The sequence below is a fragment of the Chionomys nivalis genome, chromosome 20, assembly GCF_950005125.1.
Source record: "Chionomys nivalis chromosome 20, mChiNiv1.1, whole genome shotgun sequence".
NCBI classification, from domain to species: domain Eukaryota; kingdom Metazoa; phylum Chordata; class Mammalia; order Rodentia; family Cricetidae; genus Chionomys; species Chionomys nivalis.
Genome location: NC_080105.1, coordinates 48460748 through 48481848, shown reverse-complemented (window position 1 = coordinate 48481848; position 21101 = coordinate 48460748). Strand labels below are relative to the sequence as shown.

The 21101-nt window shown below is 42.6% G+C and overlaps 1 protein-coding gene across 5 annotated transcripts in view; it reads left to right on the top strand.

The window, feature by feature from the left end:
- Zmat4 (zinc finger matrin-type 4) overlaps positions 1–21101 on the top strand; it is a 349005-nt gene that overhangs the window by 286871 nt on the left and 41033 nt on the right. For 4 of the 5 annotated variants that reach the window (XM_057752101.1, XM_057752098.1, XM_057752099.1 and 1 more), the window contains one exon: positions 17556–17652. In XM_057752101.1, the coding sequence (XP_057608084.1) occupies positions 17556–17652 (97 nt within the window). Of the gene's footprint in view, positions 1–17555; positions 17657–21101 lie in introns of all 5 variants that reach the window. The other variant, XM_057752100.1, reaches the window with a different exon arrangement.

The window sequence follows — 21101 nt, the reverse complement described above, 5'->3', positions numbered from 1 at the left end:
ATTTAGTTTTCAGATTCCTTGTAATTTTATTTTTAAATACAGAAAAGGTATTCAGGAATAGGAACCGTTACAATGACTTACATTCATCAGAAATGCCTAATAAAGACCTGAGATGCCACATTACCTAGCAACTGATTAAAAAAATCCAATGATCCTTTTCCTCCCTGAGTCTGGGCTCTGTGGGCTCAGTGGACACAATGGGTATATGATTAACCTTCCCACACATAATCTGATGGACTGCCAAGATGAGATACTTGCAGGAAGTCAAGGTTCAAAGCTGCAAGTTTAGAGTCGTGAGTTCAAGTGGATCCCAAGTCAATTATCCTTCAGCAGAACCAAGAAAGGAAAACTAGGCGCACACAGAAAAGAAATCTCATCTGTGAGTTCACCATCTTCAGCTGTGTTTTCATGTGGTTTGGTCAGGCATGAAGGGGTGGTGGGAGGTCAGACTGATGAAGTTTAACCCCTTAGAATAGACCTTGCCAGCCAAGTCTGACTGAGAGGAGAACATGGTGGGCACCTGTTGGGTAGCATCCACTGCACTGAGGTCCAGAGAGGACTAGGTGAAGGGCCAGTGCACTGGTGGGCAGGGGAGCAGGGAAGATGATGTCACTCATCTGCACACAGACATACCCCTGCACAAACTGAGGGTGAACATTTAGAAATACTGTGTTTGCTACTCCAAGTCTCCAATTTTATGAGAAAACTTTCAGCTTAGATTTTGCGCAGTTGTTTTCATTTTATTGTTGGGATGGTTAAACTTTTTGTTGAGTTTTGTAAAAGTATGGTCTGCAACATCACAAAACTTAAGTCATTAAGTTCTTCACTACAGCATAACTTGAGAAAACTTCTTAAATCACTTCTGGGACTTGTTGGTGCCCTTGCTGGAGGTCTTCGTTAAGGGTTCATTGATCTTCATTTTGTTCGGTTTTTAAGCTGCTGAAGTGAAAGCTGCGAAGCTTCAACTCTTCCTTGTCTTTACAGTAACCCTATAACCTCTGTGAGTTGGAGTCTCCAGCATTCCTTAGCATCCAGCAGCCCCAGGAGGCCCTCACCTATTTGATCCATGGCACTGCTTCTCTGGAACTTGAAGTACCTAATCAATAACTCACACTGGCAATGGGATCCACCTCCTGGCTTCTCTTTCCCCGAACTCGGTATAGCTCCGTGGTCCCTTCATGGAGTCTACAGTAGAACTGCACAGAGATGGATATGAGGAATAAATACACTCCGCCACATAGAGATGGTTATGAGGAATAAACACACTCCAGAACATGGACTCAGCAGAGGACTGTGCCAACGAGAATCCTCTGAACTTGGAGAGGAAATGGGGTCTGCCATTCTTACCCTTTGACCCCTGCAGAGGCCCACATGAGACAACAGTGAAGTGGGGTCTTTGCAGTGATGCTGCACTGAGCTAGTGAGATTGGAGCTCATCAGTCTCCTCCAGAGGTCAGCAAGGGCTGGAGGATGTCAAGGACATGCTGGACCCACTATAGCGGTCAGCTGATTCGCCAGGGAAATGTAGGAAATCTGCACTAGCCAGCACCCAGACTGGATCCTGTTTACATCCTGAACAGTGGTATGATGTTATGGTTGGTCTGTATTTTCTTGCAGAGCACAGGTCAAGCCAGAGCAGAAGTCAGAACAACAGAATGCCTGAACACGAGACACATGACCTTTCTTGTCTGCTGACTTTTGTCTGAAGGGGAATGAACCATATTGGGAAAATTGCAGAATAAGCTATACAGCTTTTATTTATAATGACAAAAAGAAGTTTTCTCTGTCACCTGCACTTTCGGCATTCCTTCATGTATGAATATACACACAAGTGTAGCAGCTGTGGGTAACTGTCTGGGGATGGTACCGTTACCATAGGGCAGCATCTAGCTTAAGTGGGGAGTTAGGAAGAGTGAAGTTACACTAATTCAAATAGATGAGGGCCAAGAAGAGTTCCAAACTTCCCATGATTAGTGAAGACAGCATTCAAGTTGTGCAGAGGACACCTCAGCTGTCCTGTGGAGGAAGCACATGTCTGAAGGGCACTGATGCTGGGGTAAAAGATTCTGATTGACCAGGGGACAGGAACTTGTATTTACCACCCTGTTCTTCTCAGGCAGTGTGGCCACTTCCACATATATTCCCCTTTAACATAACTTCAGCCCCACCTCCACAGCCTTGGGATGGAAAGTCACAAGGAGGCTACTATAGCATATCTGAAGGCAATTCTTCATAAAGGATACTTCTCTTTGAAACAGATGGAAACCACCACAGAAAACCTCATCCAAACAAAATATACAAAATTATGTAGCCCTCTCTCAGTGGACACATCTACAAAACACCCCCACTTAAAACTCAAGGAACACTGTAGAAGAAGGGGCAGAAATATTGTAAGAGCCAGAGGATCAGGGAGTTTGCTGTGAGATTGTGTGTCCTAGTAATATTAGAAACTACATCCATAAAGTCTCAGCAATATGACTGCCCAAACTTGAGCAGAACAAGGATAATATCAATGAATATGCCAAACTGGATGGGGAGACGCCCAGGAAGATGGAACTCTATACAAAGAAATACAACAGGTAACTTAGGAAACCCGGGAGTGGAAGAGGTGGCTTCCCCAGGGAAGAGCACACCAATTGTTGTCCAGTGCCAAACAACCCTGACATCAAAAATTAAAGTAACATTATACAGACTGAGCAGGTTATATTTAGGAACACACACACACACACACACACACAGCTGTGCCAAGTACAAAATGCTCTTGCTCCTAGATCCCACAGATGAATGGATAGATCTATATCTCAGTTAACTGGTCCAAGTTCTGGTTTCACTTCTTTGCTCGGCCTCCTATTCACATCCCCCATTTCTCTATGGAAAGGCTGAAGGAGGACTCAAGGTTGCCTTGCTTAGCTGCAGACCTTGGATGCAGGTTGATCTGCAAACATACACGCTTAAGCTTAAAAGCCCTCTGAGTGTTGACAGTGGGGCCCATTTGAACACATTAGAGTCTGTCAGGGAGTCATCATACATAAGGACCCAAGAGAGCAGAATGGTACTGTCAGGAATGGCTATTGATAAAAGGAATAAAACCCCCAAGTATACAAAATCCCAATTTTTCAGATAAGCATTTGCATGTGATCTTAAGAATAAAAGAAGATGCAGTTATAGTAATTTCAATGTACCCTCCTGCTTTTGGGGTATATTTGGCTTATGAACTTAGCTATCAATATATTCAGTAGCCTCAAACACTCGATTTAAAACACAGAAAGCCAAATACATTGAGATCCATGGTGTCAGGAAGGCTGCCAGAAGTAGTTCATGCCATCATTTCGTCTCACAGTATTTCCAAAATATAGTTTTAAATGAAGACTAGAGATCATTTTCCACTCAGCTCCAAGCTAAGCAAACGTATAGGCTGATGAGTAAATTAGGAAGCATGTGACCTGTCAAAGGAGGGAGTAAAGAGCATCTGTAGAGAAGGCAGCCTGCCAGGATGCCTTGTATCTGCCTGCTACAAAGTGAGTGCTCTTTCTAGACCATTAAATTATTATGAAGTTTCTCGCTCATGGGTGGAATCTCCATTGTTGTTCAAGCGTAAGATCATCATGACTGACAATAGCCATCTTCCAGTTATGTGCCTATAAACAAGGGCCTGTGAGGATGGGTGTGGACTCTGAACTCTGTAGGCCAAGGGAGAGGACTGAGTGTGCTCAGAAATGCAGGAAAGGCACAGGTCACGTGGGCCATGAATGTAGAAAGTAGCCTGTCAGGAGTGGGGAGGTGTAAGGAAGAGGGCAGAGTGGAGGGAAGTGCACAGGGGAAACCAAAACAAATCTGAAGAATGCCACCATGAAACTTAATTCTTTGGAAGCTAAGAAAAATAATTAAATAAAATGCCCTTACTCGTTGTCACATTTATTGAGCTGTTTGTCTCCTATGTTACATACTCATAATTATTCTAATATGAGCTCTGAATGCCCTTTAATTTCCCCTCTGTTTTGTAGATTGAGGAACAAAGACACATCATGGTTAAACAGTAAGGACAGAGTGGCAAAAATAGACTCCTTCCCCTAAGAATGATCACTAGGGCCTTTATCATTTCCTTCCCTCTCCCAAGTCTGAGGCCCAGTGTATCTGCTGACTATGGAGGAGTGTCCTTTTCTAGTCTTTATACAAGGTCTTTGGTTTCTAAAAGCCATGGGTACTCTCATGAGCCTGTGGATTCTGCTGCTTTCTGTTGGATTGGATGAGGCAGTTGGATGTGATGAAACTATAAGCAGATGACACTAATTGAATCAAGTGTTCACGAGGAAAGTCGCCTGTGGAAGACACAGTGGGGCCATCAGCTGTGAGCTGTCAGTATGAACCTGCCAGGAGAATAGAGCAGGTGGGCATATGGTCGTGATGAAGTCCCCAATCTCAACAGCTTTTCTCTCAATCAAATAGTCAAGCCTGTACCACCACCTTGAAATGTGATTTTTTTTTTCCTGGTGTTGAAGACTTAAATTTGGATTAGCTCTATTAGGAGGTCAGCTCTGCAGGGAAGCAGTGATAGTCAGGACTTGACATAGAATACTGGCTGGCTACTTGGGAGATCTTGAGAACAGCAGATCAAACAAGGCTCAACAAATGAGCTATAAGAGCAAATGTACATGGGGCATTTGCCAGTCTGTAGGAGTGACAGAGGGCAAGAGGCAGAAAGGAGAGCATGTGTTTTTGACAATTAGGACATTTTGCTTTTGTCTTTTCAACCCATATCTCTGGCAAGTCCCTCCCAATATAGCTCAGAGCCTTTGGCCTCATACAATGAGATGGGAAGGTATGTTAGTGCTCTTCACTGGCACCTCAGGTGGTGCAGCTAGAAGCATATATCCTAGTTTATTAACAACTGTGGGGACATTACTACTAGTGATGAATTTTGAGGAAATCATAAGAGCCACAAGTGGCTGCCTTGGAGAGCAATGGCAAAGAACAGTACGAGAAAGGACATGCCGTGTGTGTTGACTTTTCTTGTAGATGCCATAGAGCAGGAGGAGAAGGAAATGCATGATGGCTTGGTCACAGATAACACGGGGCAGGAAGAGAAGGAACACGTGTGCAGGCTTTGTCCTGGATCCCATGGAGCAGGAGGCAAAGAGAAGGGACATGATGACTTATGTGGCCATAGCATCCCACATAGTACATAGCATAGTACAGTGCTTCATTTCCCCCCAACCCCAGACAGTAACTTGCAAGAATATATTTGAGGTTTACTTCAATTTATTGTTAACTTGATGCCATAATCCACAATTCCCTTTTAAGAACATGGTCCAGTTCATGACTGAAGTAGTATGTAGTCAACAATTGTGCTCTAGAGAAAATAAATTCCATGAAAAGGTTTTCCCGGATGTTAATCTGATCACTCGCTGTCTACACTGGCGTCATTGGCACTGCCCCAAGATATACACTAAAAAGCACAGCCCACCTCTGATCTGTCCATTTTTACTTATACCACAGTGACATCAAACCAAAAGAGAAAGTCTTTCTCATATTTTTTGGTATTTAACACGTGGCTAAAATCAGTAGAGTGCAGTTCAAATGGGTAGATTCAGACAGCCTATGTTTGCCTGGCATTCCATTCAGATCTCCAAAACAAAAACAAAGCTGTCCAGTTCTCTGGCTTTCTTTTAAGTTGCAAAGAGTAACATAAGAGCAATGATCAATCATCTTTAAAACTAAGTTAAGGCTGTTTTGAGGCAGATTTGTTCAAGCCATCAATGCTTAGGACCTACCTTTGCCTAGTGGAATAGATCTCCGCCATCCTCTAGTGTGCTAGTGTGGAACTACTGTGTCCCCTTTGGGTGTTCACCCATGACAACTGACTTCCCAGCCCCTGCTTGGGCCAGACATCCAACATGGATAAAATTGCCTTTTAATTGCCAAGAACGTATTCCCTCTCCTTAGGCTTTGTTTGTTTGGAAAGTGCTTTTGAGGATGTTAAGCCTTTTCTTTGCCCATTCAGTTTTCAAAGCCTTGCATATTCACTGTTCAAACAGAGAAAGGACTGTTTTAGAAAGTGTGTTCTCTGTTTAATTAGCTGTTTGGTACCCTGTAGTCTATGCCTGTAGGCAATGGGTTGAATTCAGAAGGCATTTAGACACTCTCTGTGGTGCTTAGAGCATCTCAAATGTGGAATAGCAGCTTACTCTCATCTGGGTTATGGCAAAGCAAGGTTTTGTAGATTCAGCCCGTAGATAGGAGCCTTGTCTATCATGGGAGCCTAAGAGCAGGTGTGTGAGCCATATTCCTGCTTTCCTTGCATGGCTTCCCAATTCCTCCATGGAAACTGAGGCCTTACCGAGTGCTTGGAATTAGATGGAGAAGTGACAGTTATTCTAGATCCCAAACTTTTACCACCATCAGACACTACACTTCATCTGCCTCACATAGCCATTGTAAGGTCTTTTTATTTACTTGAATTCATTCATTTAAAGATTTTATGTCTTTATAATGTATTTTGGTTATACCCATTCCCCACCCTCCAACTCTCCCCAGGCTTCCCTAATTTCATGTCCTTCTTGCCCCCTCTGTCTCTTTTTTAATAACCCACTGAGTGTCAATAGTACCACTGATAAGCAAATGGCTGTGGGGGGTGGCTGTGGTGGGGTGGCTGTGGTGGGGTGGCGGGGATAACCATCCAGTAAAGCATGGGTAACCTGCCAGTGGCCACATCCCCCCAAACTGACTCTCCCCAAGAACTGCCAGTTGCTCCTCACTAAAGGTAGGGCCTCATGATCCTTTTTCCCTTTTGTGCTGGAATTTTGACAGTGTGATATGACAGGTTTGATATTGTGCAGCTCTTGTATGGGTTCTGTGAGTTCATGGTTCATGGATAGCCATGTCTAGAGGACAGCATGTCAAGACTTCCTCCCTCCTCCCCGTCCTCCTGCTCTTACATCTTTTCTTTGTTGATGTTCTTGGAAATTTGTGGGAAGAGGGTTGGGTTGATGTTGATATCCCATTTAAGGGGGAGCACTCATAATTGCTTACTCCCAACACTTTGACCTTAAATCCACACATTTGCTCATGGCTCTAGTCTAGCCTCATTGTCCCTACCCTAACTTTTGAGGGGGAGGGGAAGAGGAGTGGGAGGAGGGGGGAAGGAAATGGGAGGCGGGGAGGAGGCAGAAATTTTTTCAACATCTACTTTGGCATACCCATTGACATCATCCTTGTTCAGTTCATGCTTCAAAAGGGACACCTCCTTCCCTCCTTTCCTTCTTCCCACTACCAGAAAACTGAGCCCGACAATGGACTGCAGAGAGTTAGAAGTGCTTCAGGACGCTCATGCTGGTCTGTGTGGTGGTGAGCCTTGGCACCAGCTGAAGGAGAAACCCAACTAGAAGGAAGGGCATTCACACAAGCTTGTTCTGCAGCTAAACTAATATACACCATTTACTGTCTTTTGTTTCATCTTTTCTATAATATTGTAACCTTGCTACAGAATAACAAACTAAGGTTTCCCCTCCCTGGATTTTCCAAACTGTAAATGAATCTGCTCACTTTCACCAGTTTTGGCTACTTATCTCTAAGAATTAGGGGAAGCTATCAGTGCCTTTATGAATCTAATTGCTTCAGTACTGTGTGAGGATGTGGGCCTAATGACCCCCAAAGAGATTCTTGCTGGCTACCTCTCCTAGAGGCATTCTGCACAGAGCAGGGGCCACGGACTCTGAACCTACATAATTCAGGGACCATGGATTCTTAACCAGAGCATGTAGAGACAGTCTGCATAATGCAGGGACCACAGATTCTGAACCACAGTGTGTGGAAGCAGGCTGCATGGTGCAGCGTCTACGGATTTTGAACCAGAATGTGACTTCAAATCCAGCTCTGTTCTGTGCACATTCTCATTTCAGCAGGATTCTGTCCCCCAGACTCAACTGTTTATCATGACGATGGGATCCGCTTCTAGAGTCATACCATGAGTGGATGGATGAGCCAAGTGGCAGAGAAAGCCCGGCTGTGCTTATCTAAGATGCATGTAGTAGGACATTGAGTTACAAAATTATTGTGTGTCGGAGGAGGACAAAGCCACTTATGAGACAGTTTGATTGATGGGTATTTAAGATCAAGAACTGGAAGAGATAATTAAACATCAAAAGCTGTTTGCCTTAGCCATGGTTCTCTAGAGTAACAGAATTTATAGAATGAATATCTCTCCCTTCCTCCCTTCCTCCCTTCCTCCCTCCCTCTCTCTCTCTCCCTCTCTCCCTCTCTCCTTCTCTCTTCCTCCCCCCTTCCATATGCATGATTAAATAGAATGACTTATAGGCTGTGGTCCAGCTAACCCAACAATGGATGTCTATGAATGGAAGCTCTAAGAATCCAGTTATTTTTCAGGCCAGGAGACTGGATGTCTCAGCTGGTCTTCAGTATACATCAACATTCCAGAGAAATACCCTCTAATGCCAGTGAAGGGATGGACTTGCTAATGAGACTAGAGCAAGCAGGCAAAGTGCAAAGGCTTCCTTCTCAACCGTCCTTGTTCAGTCTTCCAGCAAATGACATGGTGCAGATTAGAGGTGGGTGTATCCCCACCTCAAAAGATGCAGATTAAAGCTGTGTCTTCCCACACCAAAGAGCCAGATGGGAACTTTATTGCTTCAAATTGAGCAAAACCCCTCACAGGTGTGCCACTCTGTTTTTGGGTTCTTGTTAATTCCAGGCGTAGTCAAGTTGACAATGAAGACTAGCCACCACACTGCCCTCATCTCTGTATTTTGAATCGTCCTCAACAGTGGTCCAGCTTTATGGAGCACTTGTAATTCAGAATGTGTGTGAACATCTCCCTCTGTGGTGAAATGCTCTCAGGGCATCAACAAGGTGTCTGTATTCTGGAAAGCCAATACAATAAATACAATACGATAAAAATACAATACAATGAAAAGCAACGAGGGGGAGGGAGAGAGAGGTCAAAACTCAAGTTCCTGGTTAGCTGTACTTTTTGTGTAAACTGTAGCCATGCATTTGTTTGTTTGCTTGCTTTTGTTTTTGTTTCTTTGAGACAGGGTTTCTCTGTGTAACAGCCCCAGCTTTCCTGGAATTCATTCTGTAGACCAGGCTGGCCTCGAACTCACAGAGATCAGTCTGCCTGTGTCTCCCAAGTGCTGGGGTTAGGGGTGTGCACCACCACCGCCCAGCTAGTCATGCATTTTTTAAAATAAAGTGTGAAGTGCAGGTCTTAGGTATTTGAGATAATGAATTTTGATAAGTGAACATACCTTATAATTGCCATCCTTCATCAAAATAGAAAGCATTATCTCTTCCAAATTTTCCAATTTTCACTTGTCAGTTCCCACTGTTAAAGGGAGTGCTATTCTGAACCCTGCTTCCCAGGAGACCATTATCTCATCAGGGATCACATAGAATTTGCCTTTCTGTGTCCAGTGTTTTACCAAAGTGGAATGGTTTTGAGAATCACCTACGTTGATGTTTTAATTAGTACATTGAATTTTTTTCTCATTTTTATGCCATTATACAAGTATACCTTAATTTATCAGTTCTCGTGTTGATGGACATTTTCATTGTTTGGCAATTACAATTAAAGCTGCTGTATACAGGAGCTGTATATATAACATCTATATACAGGTTTTACACACACACACACACACATACACACATACACACACTCATACACATGCATACGCACATGCTTTCCAACACACACACATACACACACTCAGACAGACTGACAGACACATATACGCACAGACACATGGGCCCATACACAGCTTTTTATTTCTCTAGAGTAAACCTTTATCCAGTTAGGTGTGTGATTAAAACTTCAGAAGAAACACCAGATGGCTTCTCTAAGGAGCACCATTTCCAGTAGCCCCAGGAACGTGAGAATTCTGGTTGTTCACGTGGCTAGTCATGCTTGGCATTGTTTTATTTGATGGCAGCCTTTGTATTAGAGGTGAGATAGTGATTAATCATCCACTTAATTTGCATCTCCCCAGAGACTGTTGAAGCCAGATACTTTTTCATATGCTTATTGATCATATTTATATCTTCCTTTATGACACATCTGATCAAATAGTTTGCTGTTTGAAATACTGGGTTGTGTATTAATGACAGATTGGCAGAGCTAATTCTGCATTCTGGGCAGAGACCTGCATTGGATGCATGTCTCCTCAGGCTGTACTCACTGCTGTTTCTAAATGGCATCTTTCAAAAGTAAAATCATCTTATGCTTTATGAAATGTGTTCTATCCATTTTCATGTTTTTACAGTTTCTTTCATAGAATGTGCTTCTTACATGTTAGTCTATTAACATAACATTAAGTATAATGTTAATATATTAACTTAACAGTAAGTGTAAATGTTAATGTATTAACTTAACATTAAATGTAAATGTTAATGTATTAGCAGCCATAATCTTAATTTTTATTCTCTTTATTATTGCAGTGTATGGTGTGTATGTGTGCACATGTGGATGATCAGAGGGCAACTTTGTGGAGCTGGTTCTCTCTTTGTACCTTTCTATGGGTTCTAGAGATTGAATCAGGCCACTGGGTTTGTACTGTCCTCCCTGAACCATATCGCCAGGCCAGCCCTCATATTTTCATGTGTGCTGGCAGCTCAACCCAACCCGAATTGTTTCGTTAGTGTCCGTATATTTATCCACTCATAGAAAAGCTTTCCTTCCAGTTGAATTGTCTTGAGAGCTTTATTGCTGTTCACCTTACCTCTAAAGAGCAGTCTCCTTCTTGACTCCATCCTGCCCCTGGTTCCCTGTGTCCACTTAGTGCTGACTGAGCATCTAATGACCTAGCTACGGTCTGGATTCCATCTATGAACCCAATTCCAGATCTCTGAATCTGCATCGGTTCCTATTGATTTCTCTCAAAAATATCTGTTGGTTTTGACCTTCTGCATTACTGCTAAGCTTACTCCCATTTTTAAAGCAGTTTGGGGCTGTATTATAATGATATTAGAAAATAGCATTTCCCGATAGGAGGTAGCTATGAAAACAATACAATTTCTTCTATTGATCTCATGTGTGGTTGCTTTACCGAATTCTTTCGTAGCCATTTGCCTTTTTAGGACTTCCTGTTTAGCAAAATTTTCTATAAATAAAGAGTATTTTACATCCTCCTTTTTAATCTGACTATCTTTTATTTCCTTTTGTTTTCTGGGGAGAGGGAAGCCTACCACTGCTAGCCTGAATTCATACCTTGTTGCAGTAGAGCTCAGCACGCACAGGTTTGACACCAGCAGCCCTCCTCCAAGTGATACTCTTGCTTTTTATTTGCCCAATCAGAGGAAACTGTCCACGATTCTAGCACTGAATGTCATTTTAGCTGTAGAATTTACATAGGCAAAAAAAAAAAAAAGAATTTACATAGGCATTGTCTACCAAATAAAACGTACTTTTAGTTTGCTGGGGATTTTGATCCTGGATGCAGAGACTTCTAGAACATCCTCCACTGCACATCGGTGTTTTCCCTCCTCCATCTTCCAAGAGTGTGCTGTACAGTCGGTGTTACACAGTCGTTTAGTATTCGATAGGGTTTTCCAGAGCAACCACCTGGGTTTCCATCTTTCTACATAGGAAACTCTTGATAACCAATTTGTGCCTATTGATGGATGGTTGTCCTCTTAGCTTTGGTACTTGAGTCTGACTCACTCATAGTCTAAGATTTATTTGAATATTGAATGCTCATAATATTCTTTTCCTGCTATTCTAAATTGATCCATGTAGTCTGAATTGATGTCTACTCTTATTTGGGTGGTATGTGTTCATTTGGTTGTTTTTAATCTTCATTCAGTGTAATTGGAAACAATATTTGAATTCATCTTTCAAAGACCGAATTTGGTTTTATTAATGAATGTTTCCCCGTCCTCTGTTCCTATTGCTTACAGTTTCCCTTGCTTTCTTCGGTTTGGTTGAAGCTCTTGCCATCATCTGGTGTCATGGGGCTGAGACTGCAAATCTCTAAAACCTTCACAGTTGCATCTGGAGTTTTTTGTTTAAAATTTGGTTCAAGCTGTCTTCTGTTTTTCTTTATCAGGAGTGACTTAGCAATAATTTAGATGCTTTGCAAATCTTATTGTGATTTATTTCTAATTTAATTGAATTGTCATCGGAACTCCCTTTAAGTTTATGGGGTTTACAGGGGCTCAGCACACACTCCACATGGGTCTCTCCCAGAGAGCACTAACAGAGTTGTTTACGAACATGAATTAGGACAAGATAGCTGGCACTTCTGCTCAGGGTTTCTAGACAATGTTGATTTTTTTTTTTTTTTATGTTTCTCTAACAACTACCAAGAAATGTATGTCAACATTCCCCATCATTGTGGTCTTGATTCGTTCTTCCTTTGGTTTTACCAGGTTTTATATAGCCTGTTCTTAAACTTTATTAGCTCAATGACATCCTGAGTTGTGTTCTCCTGATGAAGTCCTCCCCTTCATCATTATAAACTGCCCTCTTCATGTCTGGGAAGTGCCTTGCCATGAAGTCTCTTCAGACAGAAAAAGAAGCATTTTAACTTTCTTAATTTACTATTCCAATGAATCAATCCCAACCCCTTTCATTCTAGCTTGTAGGTATACAAAGTCTGCCTTTAACTGAAGCATGCATTTGATATATTTGGGTCTTGTTTTTTATCTGCTCTGTCAATTTCAACATTCTGAGATTTCTTAGCCTATCTATATTTAATGTAGTTATTAATGTGATTGAATTAAGTTATATCACTTTGCTTATTGTTTTTCTATTTGTTCCATTTGTTTTCTATTTTTATTTTTCCATCTGTATGATGGGGTGTTTGGGAAGTATGTATATGGTATATATATATATGTGTGAGTGTGTGTGTGTGTGTGCTATATGTGCATGGGGTATGTGTGTGGCATATATATGTATATGTATGTGTGTGTGTGTGTGTGTAGTGTAGTGTGTGAGGAGGGTTATGTGCTCCTGTGTGTCTTATCTCTATCTTAACTGGAGCTCAGTGATTTGGTAGAATAGGTAGGCAGAAATCTCCAGGGGTCCTCTTACCTCAACCTCCCTAGTTCTGGGGCCATTATCACCTGGTACTGCACCCAGATATGAACATGGATGCTGGGGAACCAAATCCAGGTCCTCATGCTGGTTGAGCAAACACTGTATTGCTGAGGGTCCCTTTTCCAGGGTTCCATATTTTCTGTTTTCTAATCCTTATCCCTGCTCATTTTGGGCTAATAGAAACACTCACCATTCTGCCTAGTAGTTTGGTAGTAAGAGAACATGTGGGATTATCCCTTCCTTAAATTTTCATTGTCACCTTAGAGTTAAAACTGCACTGCTCCATATAAAGAAAATGATCCTTCAGTAGGGTTTTCCCACTCCTGTTCATGCTTTGTTTGAACTCGATGCATGGTGTGAACACTAAAATACAGTATCTAGGTCAGGTAAGTTAAGAGCAATTTTAAAAGAAGGATACCCAAAACTTCATTATTTTATTTGCATCTTGAAATTTGTGTGTGTATGTGTGTATGTGTGTACACATACATGCACGTCACAGTGCACATGTGGAGTCAGAGGACAATATTCAGGACTTTGCTCTCTTCTTCCCCATGTGAGGCCTCAAATGGTGGCAGTCAAGTCTGGTGTCATCTGACTGGCACCACATTCATCTTTTCTGGTGTTCATGTTGTTGTTGTTTTTTTGTTTGTTTTTTTTTCCTGTAGAATCTAATTTCAACATGGTGTAGGGTTTTTATTTTGCTTTTGCATTCCTTCACCTTAAAAGCTTCATTCAGCAGTAGTAGCTCAACTTTGCAGGCATATTGTGTGGCTAGGTTTTGTTTATGGACAGACATTTGCTTTGAAGCCCTTGTGTTTCAAATGGTATACTAATGGATGTTGGATTCACGATTGACAAGGATATTTTGCTTTTTCTTATTCATTCTTTATTTTCATTTTCTGACTACCTTTCATGAAGGCTCGTTTCCTCCTCTGCCCTCCACATTCCACATGCGGCTCCTCTCCTTAGACCCTTCCTTACCCAGCATCACTTTGCAGGCAGACAGATCATCATCTGTTTTTTTTTTTTTTAATCAAGCTTCCCACAGAGCCCACTGACTCAAATTAGTGATGCCCACCACATGGGTATGAGTGTGGGGCCATACACTGGACCAAGGCCAATCTGCTGGGGGTCATATCCCCAAACAAAACTGATTCTTCCTTCCCCAGCAGACATTAACTGCCAATAGCTCCTCATCTAGGGGTGGAGCCTTGAGTGCTCCCCGCCCATCCATGCTGAATGCTGTTGAGGTCTTAGGCATGCACAGCTGCTCTGAGTTCAGGCGTGCTACCCCTACCACGTCCCGATGACGCTCTTTCACAGATGTCCCACCCAACCCCTGACACATGCATTCTTTCTCTGCTCCCCCCCTCCATGATGTTCCCTAAGCCTTGGAAGGAGGCAGGTGAGTCGTATTAGGATGGAGCACGCCACCAGTACTTGGACCACGTGTGACTCTGTTTGCTAGCTTCCCTCATGAGGACTAGGAGGCTCAGACCTCAGGAGCCTTAACTCATTGTTTGCCTTTCTCCCCAGATAGCTCCATACAAAAACATACGATGTCTCATCATTTCCAACACCTGGGCATTCAGCAAAACACCTGGCACCAAAATACAGGCTCAGTACTGTTTCTCTAACGTACAGTCAATTTGCCTGAAGCCATGTGGACTGCAGTTTCGCTAGACTTGAAAAGACACATTGCGGCGTCACATTCTGCTAAATTCTCCAGACCCATCTGTTTTTATAAACACTGTGCTGGGAAATAGAAATACAAAGCGATGTGTCGTCTTCAAGAAGATCCTCTGGATCCCCCAAGTCAGAAACTCTGTCTTGTTCCCACACTGTCCTGCTAGACTCAGGGGCTTCTGGACGCCATTAATGTGTTATTGTGCTGAAATGGATTCGGTGAGAAGTTGACATTTTTGATTTAATAATTAGATTTTCTAGTTCCCTGAGGAAAAAGAGCCATATAATTCCAAAGTAGTTAGGGTTTCAGCTAAGTATTAATAAATCCCAAGTTCCCACTGAAGATGCTTGTCTTTTGTGGGGGAGGTTCTCTCTACCTTTGTTCTTATTTATGCCCATGGCTTTTCAGTTCATCGCCCCTGCAGCTCACATTGCAGCCATGCCTCGGTTTGGCTGCAGAGCCCGAGAAAACGTCCAGAAAGCAGCAGATCAGAATATTTTTTAGATTTGTTGATGTTCTTAAAAGTTCCCAGTTTTAAACATAAATATTTATGCCTATTGCCAAACCGAACCTCCATTTTTTATGAGGAGCCCTTTGATTAGTGTGAACTCTAAGGAGAACTCACACACGGCAGTTACTGTTTATTATGAAAAGATTGATGGAGACCTCCGGAGGGAGTTACTGCCTGAAGCCGAATTTCATATTTTGATTCTATGCATAAAAGAGCAGCATGGACCAGACCTGGATAAGCATCCTGACAACTTCTATACTGGCTGTGATAACTTATAGCCTCTGGGTTTGGGGAGCAGGATAATCCTTCTGAAGTGGAAAGGCCATGCAAGCTCAGCTCTTTTTAATGGAGTGACTTGGTTTTCATTCCTAAGACCCACCTTAGCTGGTCCTAAGTCAAGCTTCAAAGAGTGTGGGAAGTATGATTCGATGGGGAAGTTGTGGTTTGTCTGTTTGTTTTTTTTTTTTTTTTCCATGTTGGGGTGTGGCTCAAGACAGTGATTCTCTTTGTTGCCCTGGCTGTCCTGGAACTCTCTCTGTAGACCAGGCTGGCCTTGAACTCACAGAGATCCACCTGTCTCTGCCTCCCTCCCAAGTGCTGGGATTAAAGGTTTGCACCACCATGTTTTTGGAGTGTAGGTTAGGATGGGGTTCTGGTTTGAAACACCTTCTGACTCTATGTATAGCTTACTGATCAGAACCTATAGAACAGTGGTTTTCAGCCTATGGGTCACAACCCCTTTTGGCACCTTTGCACAGGGTCACGTGCCAGATAGCCTGCCTATCAGGTATTTACGTTATGATTCATTATATAGCAAAATTACAATTGTGACATAGCAATGACCTAATTTTATGGGTTCACCGCAAGGCGAAGAACTGTATTGAAGGGCAAGACTAGGAAGATCAAGGACGCCTACCCCAGAAGTTTTTCCTGGGTAGCTGACTGAGGTCAGACCCACACTCTAAGACTTTGCTCTTTGAGTTTTGGTTCTGCTCACATCACAGATGTTCTGAATGGGTCCAACGATGCTCTCCCACGCCATCAGCGGAACTCCTAGCAGCTGAAGTCAGGCTCCAGCGGTGACTCAGCTTTTCCTACACTTCCCATTCACACTGCCTCTGTGGGGCTCATTCTTTCATGGACTGAAAATTTAGTGTCAAGAAATCCTATGCTCATCCACAGACGCATAAAATTTCCACTAACAAATCTAGGGCAGAACACACGTTCCCGTTGCTTGTCACGGAGACATATGTGGAAGAGTTTTCTTCTCCTTCCTGGAGTTTTGGGTTGCCCTCTAGGACTCTTTTCTTCCTTTTCCTCACTATGGTTCCCTGGTTTCTCCAAGGCTGAGGATGCAGAGTGGAAGCTTCAGAAGCAATGGGAAATGATACCCTCCGTCCCAGAGATCATACAAGCTGGCGTAGACCCATCTTTCCATTTACTCTCAGACTGAGTAGTATGCGCTGCTATCTCACAGGATTCGGCATTAGCTTCGCTTTCCCTCCTTCTCTTAGGGCTACAGCAGTAAGAGGAATATGTGCGGGCATGGATCTCCACCACATGGGAGTCTAATGTGATGTAGAGAATGCTGTTTGGTAACATGAGTTTTCCTTTGGATAAATCGGTGTTCTGAAATACTCAAGATTTTCCTAAATTCCTTGAAAACAAAGAGCATCTTTTCTAGTTTGTGATCCCCAGTGGTGCCCAACCCAAAGCTGATACTGTATTAATGAGGCAAGAGAATAAACAGGAGAATGCATAGATGGTCTTATCTTTGATGGGAAGTTAGACCCCGAGAATGGATTGGCTCATTTTATTTCTATTGGTTACTTGCATTTTATAAGACAAACTTAATATCAAGACTAGGTTACCAACATCTAATGTTACACTTCAGTTCTGATTGGGAAGGGAGATGGCAAAGGAAGAGGACAGGTTTTTTGTTTGTTTGTTTGTTTTTTATTTCTCTGTAGAGATAAAATCATGTCTATACGACTTAGGAAAAAGACTGCATGCTTCTTGACTTGAGTTAGAAAATTCCCAAAACATTTATCTTGAGTCCAAAGTAATTTGTTTTTACCTTACCTTTCAGCCATCTGTAAACAGGACAGACATCTTCTAAACACCTGTACAGTCCCACTTCCGCTGAGTCTGGAGGCTGGGCTCTAGAGGGAAGGACAGGAGTGGCCTTGGTACAGGGGACCCACTGTCTTCTCTGAAACTCAGAACGTGCCTTCGTGAATGATATGATTCATTCCTCATCAGGGCTGATGGCAGGGATGCAACTAACCACGTCTGTCTGTCGCCCACAGGTCTGAGGCGCACTTACCGATGTACTATCTGCAGTGTGTCGCTCAACTCCATAGAACAGTACCATGCCCACCTGCAGGGATCGAAACATCAGACCAAGTAGGTACTGTTTCCACTCTATCCCCGCCCCTTCTGGATCCCTGTTCCCATGCTTTTCCTGTCCTTACTCTTTCCCCATCCCTGTTCCCCCTCTTCTCTGTTCCCCATCTTTCCCTGTTCCCCTCTTTTCCTGTTCCTCCTCTTTCTCTGCTCCCACCCACTCTTTCTGTTTCCACTCCTTGGTCCTTCCTATGGACTTCTTTTTGCAAGATCATTAAAGCCAGACTGTTATTTATCTCAAAAAAAAGCAGACGGATATGGATTTTATGCTCTTATCTCCAAAGTCTCCTTGACATTTATGTTCCTTGAGCCAGTCATCAAAATGTGCCTAGCGTTGCTGGAAGAACAGCTGCTTCTCCCACTTCGGCACAAATAATGGGATTTTTTTCAAAAGTAATTCGGCATGCTTTATGATCTTGAGGAGACTGTTAGAACTATGCTGTGTTTCTTAGTAGCCAGTATGATTCCTATTTGTAGGCTGGACTAAATTACTATGCTGTGTGGTCAAACCGTGAATATTTCTTAGTGAGTTCCCATTCTGGGTATATGTTGTCAACTATTATAAAAATGTATCAGATCCCCTGGTATATTTAATTCAGATTTAAGTCATATATTTGTACATATATGCATATGTGTGTGCCTGCTGTGATTTGTTCTCCCCAGAAGAGTCTCAGATTTTTAATCTGAAATGGTGGCAGGTGTCAACTCACCTGCCTTCCTGCATGCTTCAGGCTCACCAGTGCCTGGCCAGCAGTGCATGCGCAACCCCTGAGGCTGTGGAGAAAACACTCATACAATAGGAGATAAGGAACAAAGAATGTCTGCAAAAGAGGGAACTGAACTGGATGCAGTTGTTTTCATTTCTAAATAATTCATGAAGAGACTCACTGGTCAGAGCAGACTGTATTAAGGCCCTGTGGATAATTAATGTCATCTAGCAAACATTTATTGAGTGCCATGGTGTGACAGGCCTCTCAGTAGTGTGGGGAAAGGCAAGTAAACATAAGTCTTTCTCTTAGGGAACCACAACCAGCTAGGAAGGTTATTCTCTAATAGTATGAGGATACCAGAGAAATGAGAAGGAGGGAGGCCATTTTTCTCAGGATGTTGGTTTAGATGATACATGCATGAGGAAGAGTTCATCTCTGGTGCTCAGCAAGGATCTGCATGCATGTTCAGAGGGTCCTTGGTAGGTTTTTGTTGTTGTTGTTGTTGTTGTTGTTATAACACAAGGTAGAGTTATCCAAGTCAAGGGAACCATTGAAAAAATGCCTTTGTAAGATTGGCCTGCAGATAAGTCTGTGGGGACATTTTCTTAATGATTGGTGAGGGAGGACCCAGTTCAATGTAGGTGGTTTCAACCCTGGGCAGATAGTCCTAGATGGTATAAGAAAACAGGCTGAGCAAGCCATGAGGAGCAAGCCAGTAAGCAGCCTCCATCCATGGCCTCTGCTTCAGTTCCTGTTGCCAGGTCCCTGCCTTGCGCTTGAATTACTGTCCTGATTTCCCTCAGTGATGGACCTTTTCTGAAGGTGTAAGTGAAATAAACCCTTTCCTTCCAGGTTGCTTTCAGTCATGGTATTTTATCATAGCAATAGAAACCCTAACTAAGCCAGGAAGCTCTGATGGAATGAGTGTGCGGTGTTAAAACATGAGCACCAGTTTTCCAGGCTCTCCTGTGAGCAAGAGCACTCTAGGCAGACACTAGACATGGAAGACATAGGAGGCCAACCTTAGGGGAGAAAGTTCAGACCCAGAGTGAGCTTGAAATAATTAGGGGAATTGTTTTCTCTTCATCATCCCACAGTCTTGAGAGTCCAGGCTTACTCTGCTGTGATCTACGCAAGAGAGGATTTATATCAAAAGAAGTCTTAAAATTTAACAACAGTGAAAATTCTCAGTTCTTTGTGGAATATACACAGCTTCTGCCTTGATTGATAGTATTGACTATCTCTTTCTGTTCCCCAAGTAATTGCTTTTCATCTTCTCTTCAATTAATAATATAGAAGAGGCACTGTATACATTTTAGTTAATCCGTGTCTGATGTGTAGGGTGACACAAAAGTATCTGTGCAAATTTATAATCTTTTAGGCGCATGCTTTAATTCTTCTTAATAAATAAAAAAGGGGCAATAGTGACGTTAAGTGGAGTGTGATTTACATATAACAATGTAGACATTGAATGCAGCTCCAAGAATATATCTATCACTCTCCCTATCAATACATACAGAACTCTGTGATATTTTAGCATTTATTATCTCATTTTTTCATTCCTAAACCTACTTTACATACAGCATCATTAAATCATTATCCTGCAGGGGAAGCTGGGACTCAGAGGTTAAGTTACTTTCCCAGCACCAGGTTACCAACCAATAGCAGAGCAAGGACTGATCCCAGCAAGGTCCGTCCTTACCTCTAATGACTCCATGTCATGGTTTCACAGACATGGGGCTTCCAGGGACATGCCAGTAAAGAGGCTCTGTGATGCATTTGTTTTTCACAAGGAGGTGCCACTTGGCACACATGATTCAGTAGGCACGTGTGACATGAAAAGCACTTTGCACCTGTGATTCAGTGGATATGCATGACATCAGGAGAGAGTCTTCTACTCCCATTCGCCCACACATCTGTCTTCTGTGTGATAAGCAGAACTCTGTTCCTCTGTGCAAACGGAAATGGGGGAAATGAACAAAGTAATTTCAGTGGTGCTGTCCTAGATGTTTGTTCTGGTTCATCATGCTTAACTTTGGTATCTTTGCATGTATGCATGTGTGTGCATGTATGTATGTGTCTGCCCTTTGCATGCATGGTTTTTATGAATATATATGTTTTAGTTTCTTTGCCTGCTTAAAAAAAAAGCTTTGACTATTTTTTAAAAGTTATATTTGTCGTGTGTGTGTGTGTGTGTGTGTGTGTGTGATAATGCATGCCACAAGCATACAGGTGCCCACAGAAGTCAGAGGGAGAATATCAGATGCCCTGGAGCTAGAGTTGCAGTAAGTTATGAGCTGCCAGGTGTAGGTGCTGGGACTGAACTCCGGTCCTGTACAGAAGCAAGTGCTCTTAGCTGTTCAGTCATCTCTCCAGCCCCTCATTTCCCTTGTAATATCATTATCTCCTGCTAGTCCTTTCTCCTCTCCTGCCTGCCTTGTTCTGGGTATCAGAGTCATGATGATCTAGGACATTCAAAACAGCACTTCAACCAATCCACACTCCCACATCCTCATTTTCTTAACAAATTGTAGAATTTTCTAATTTTTAAATGATGCCCAACTCATCAAATCTATTCTAGCTTAAGTTATTTGAGTATGAGTTGGGATTGTCTGCCTCTCCCAAGGTTATCAAGATAAATCTCCACATTACTATGTTGATCTTACGTTGCTTTCCTTTATGGATGTAGGCGTTTGTTGTCAATTCTTTGCGAAGTGTGATAGAGAGGTTAATTTTCAG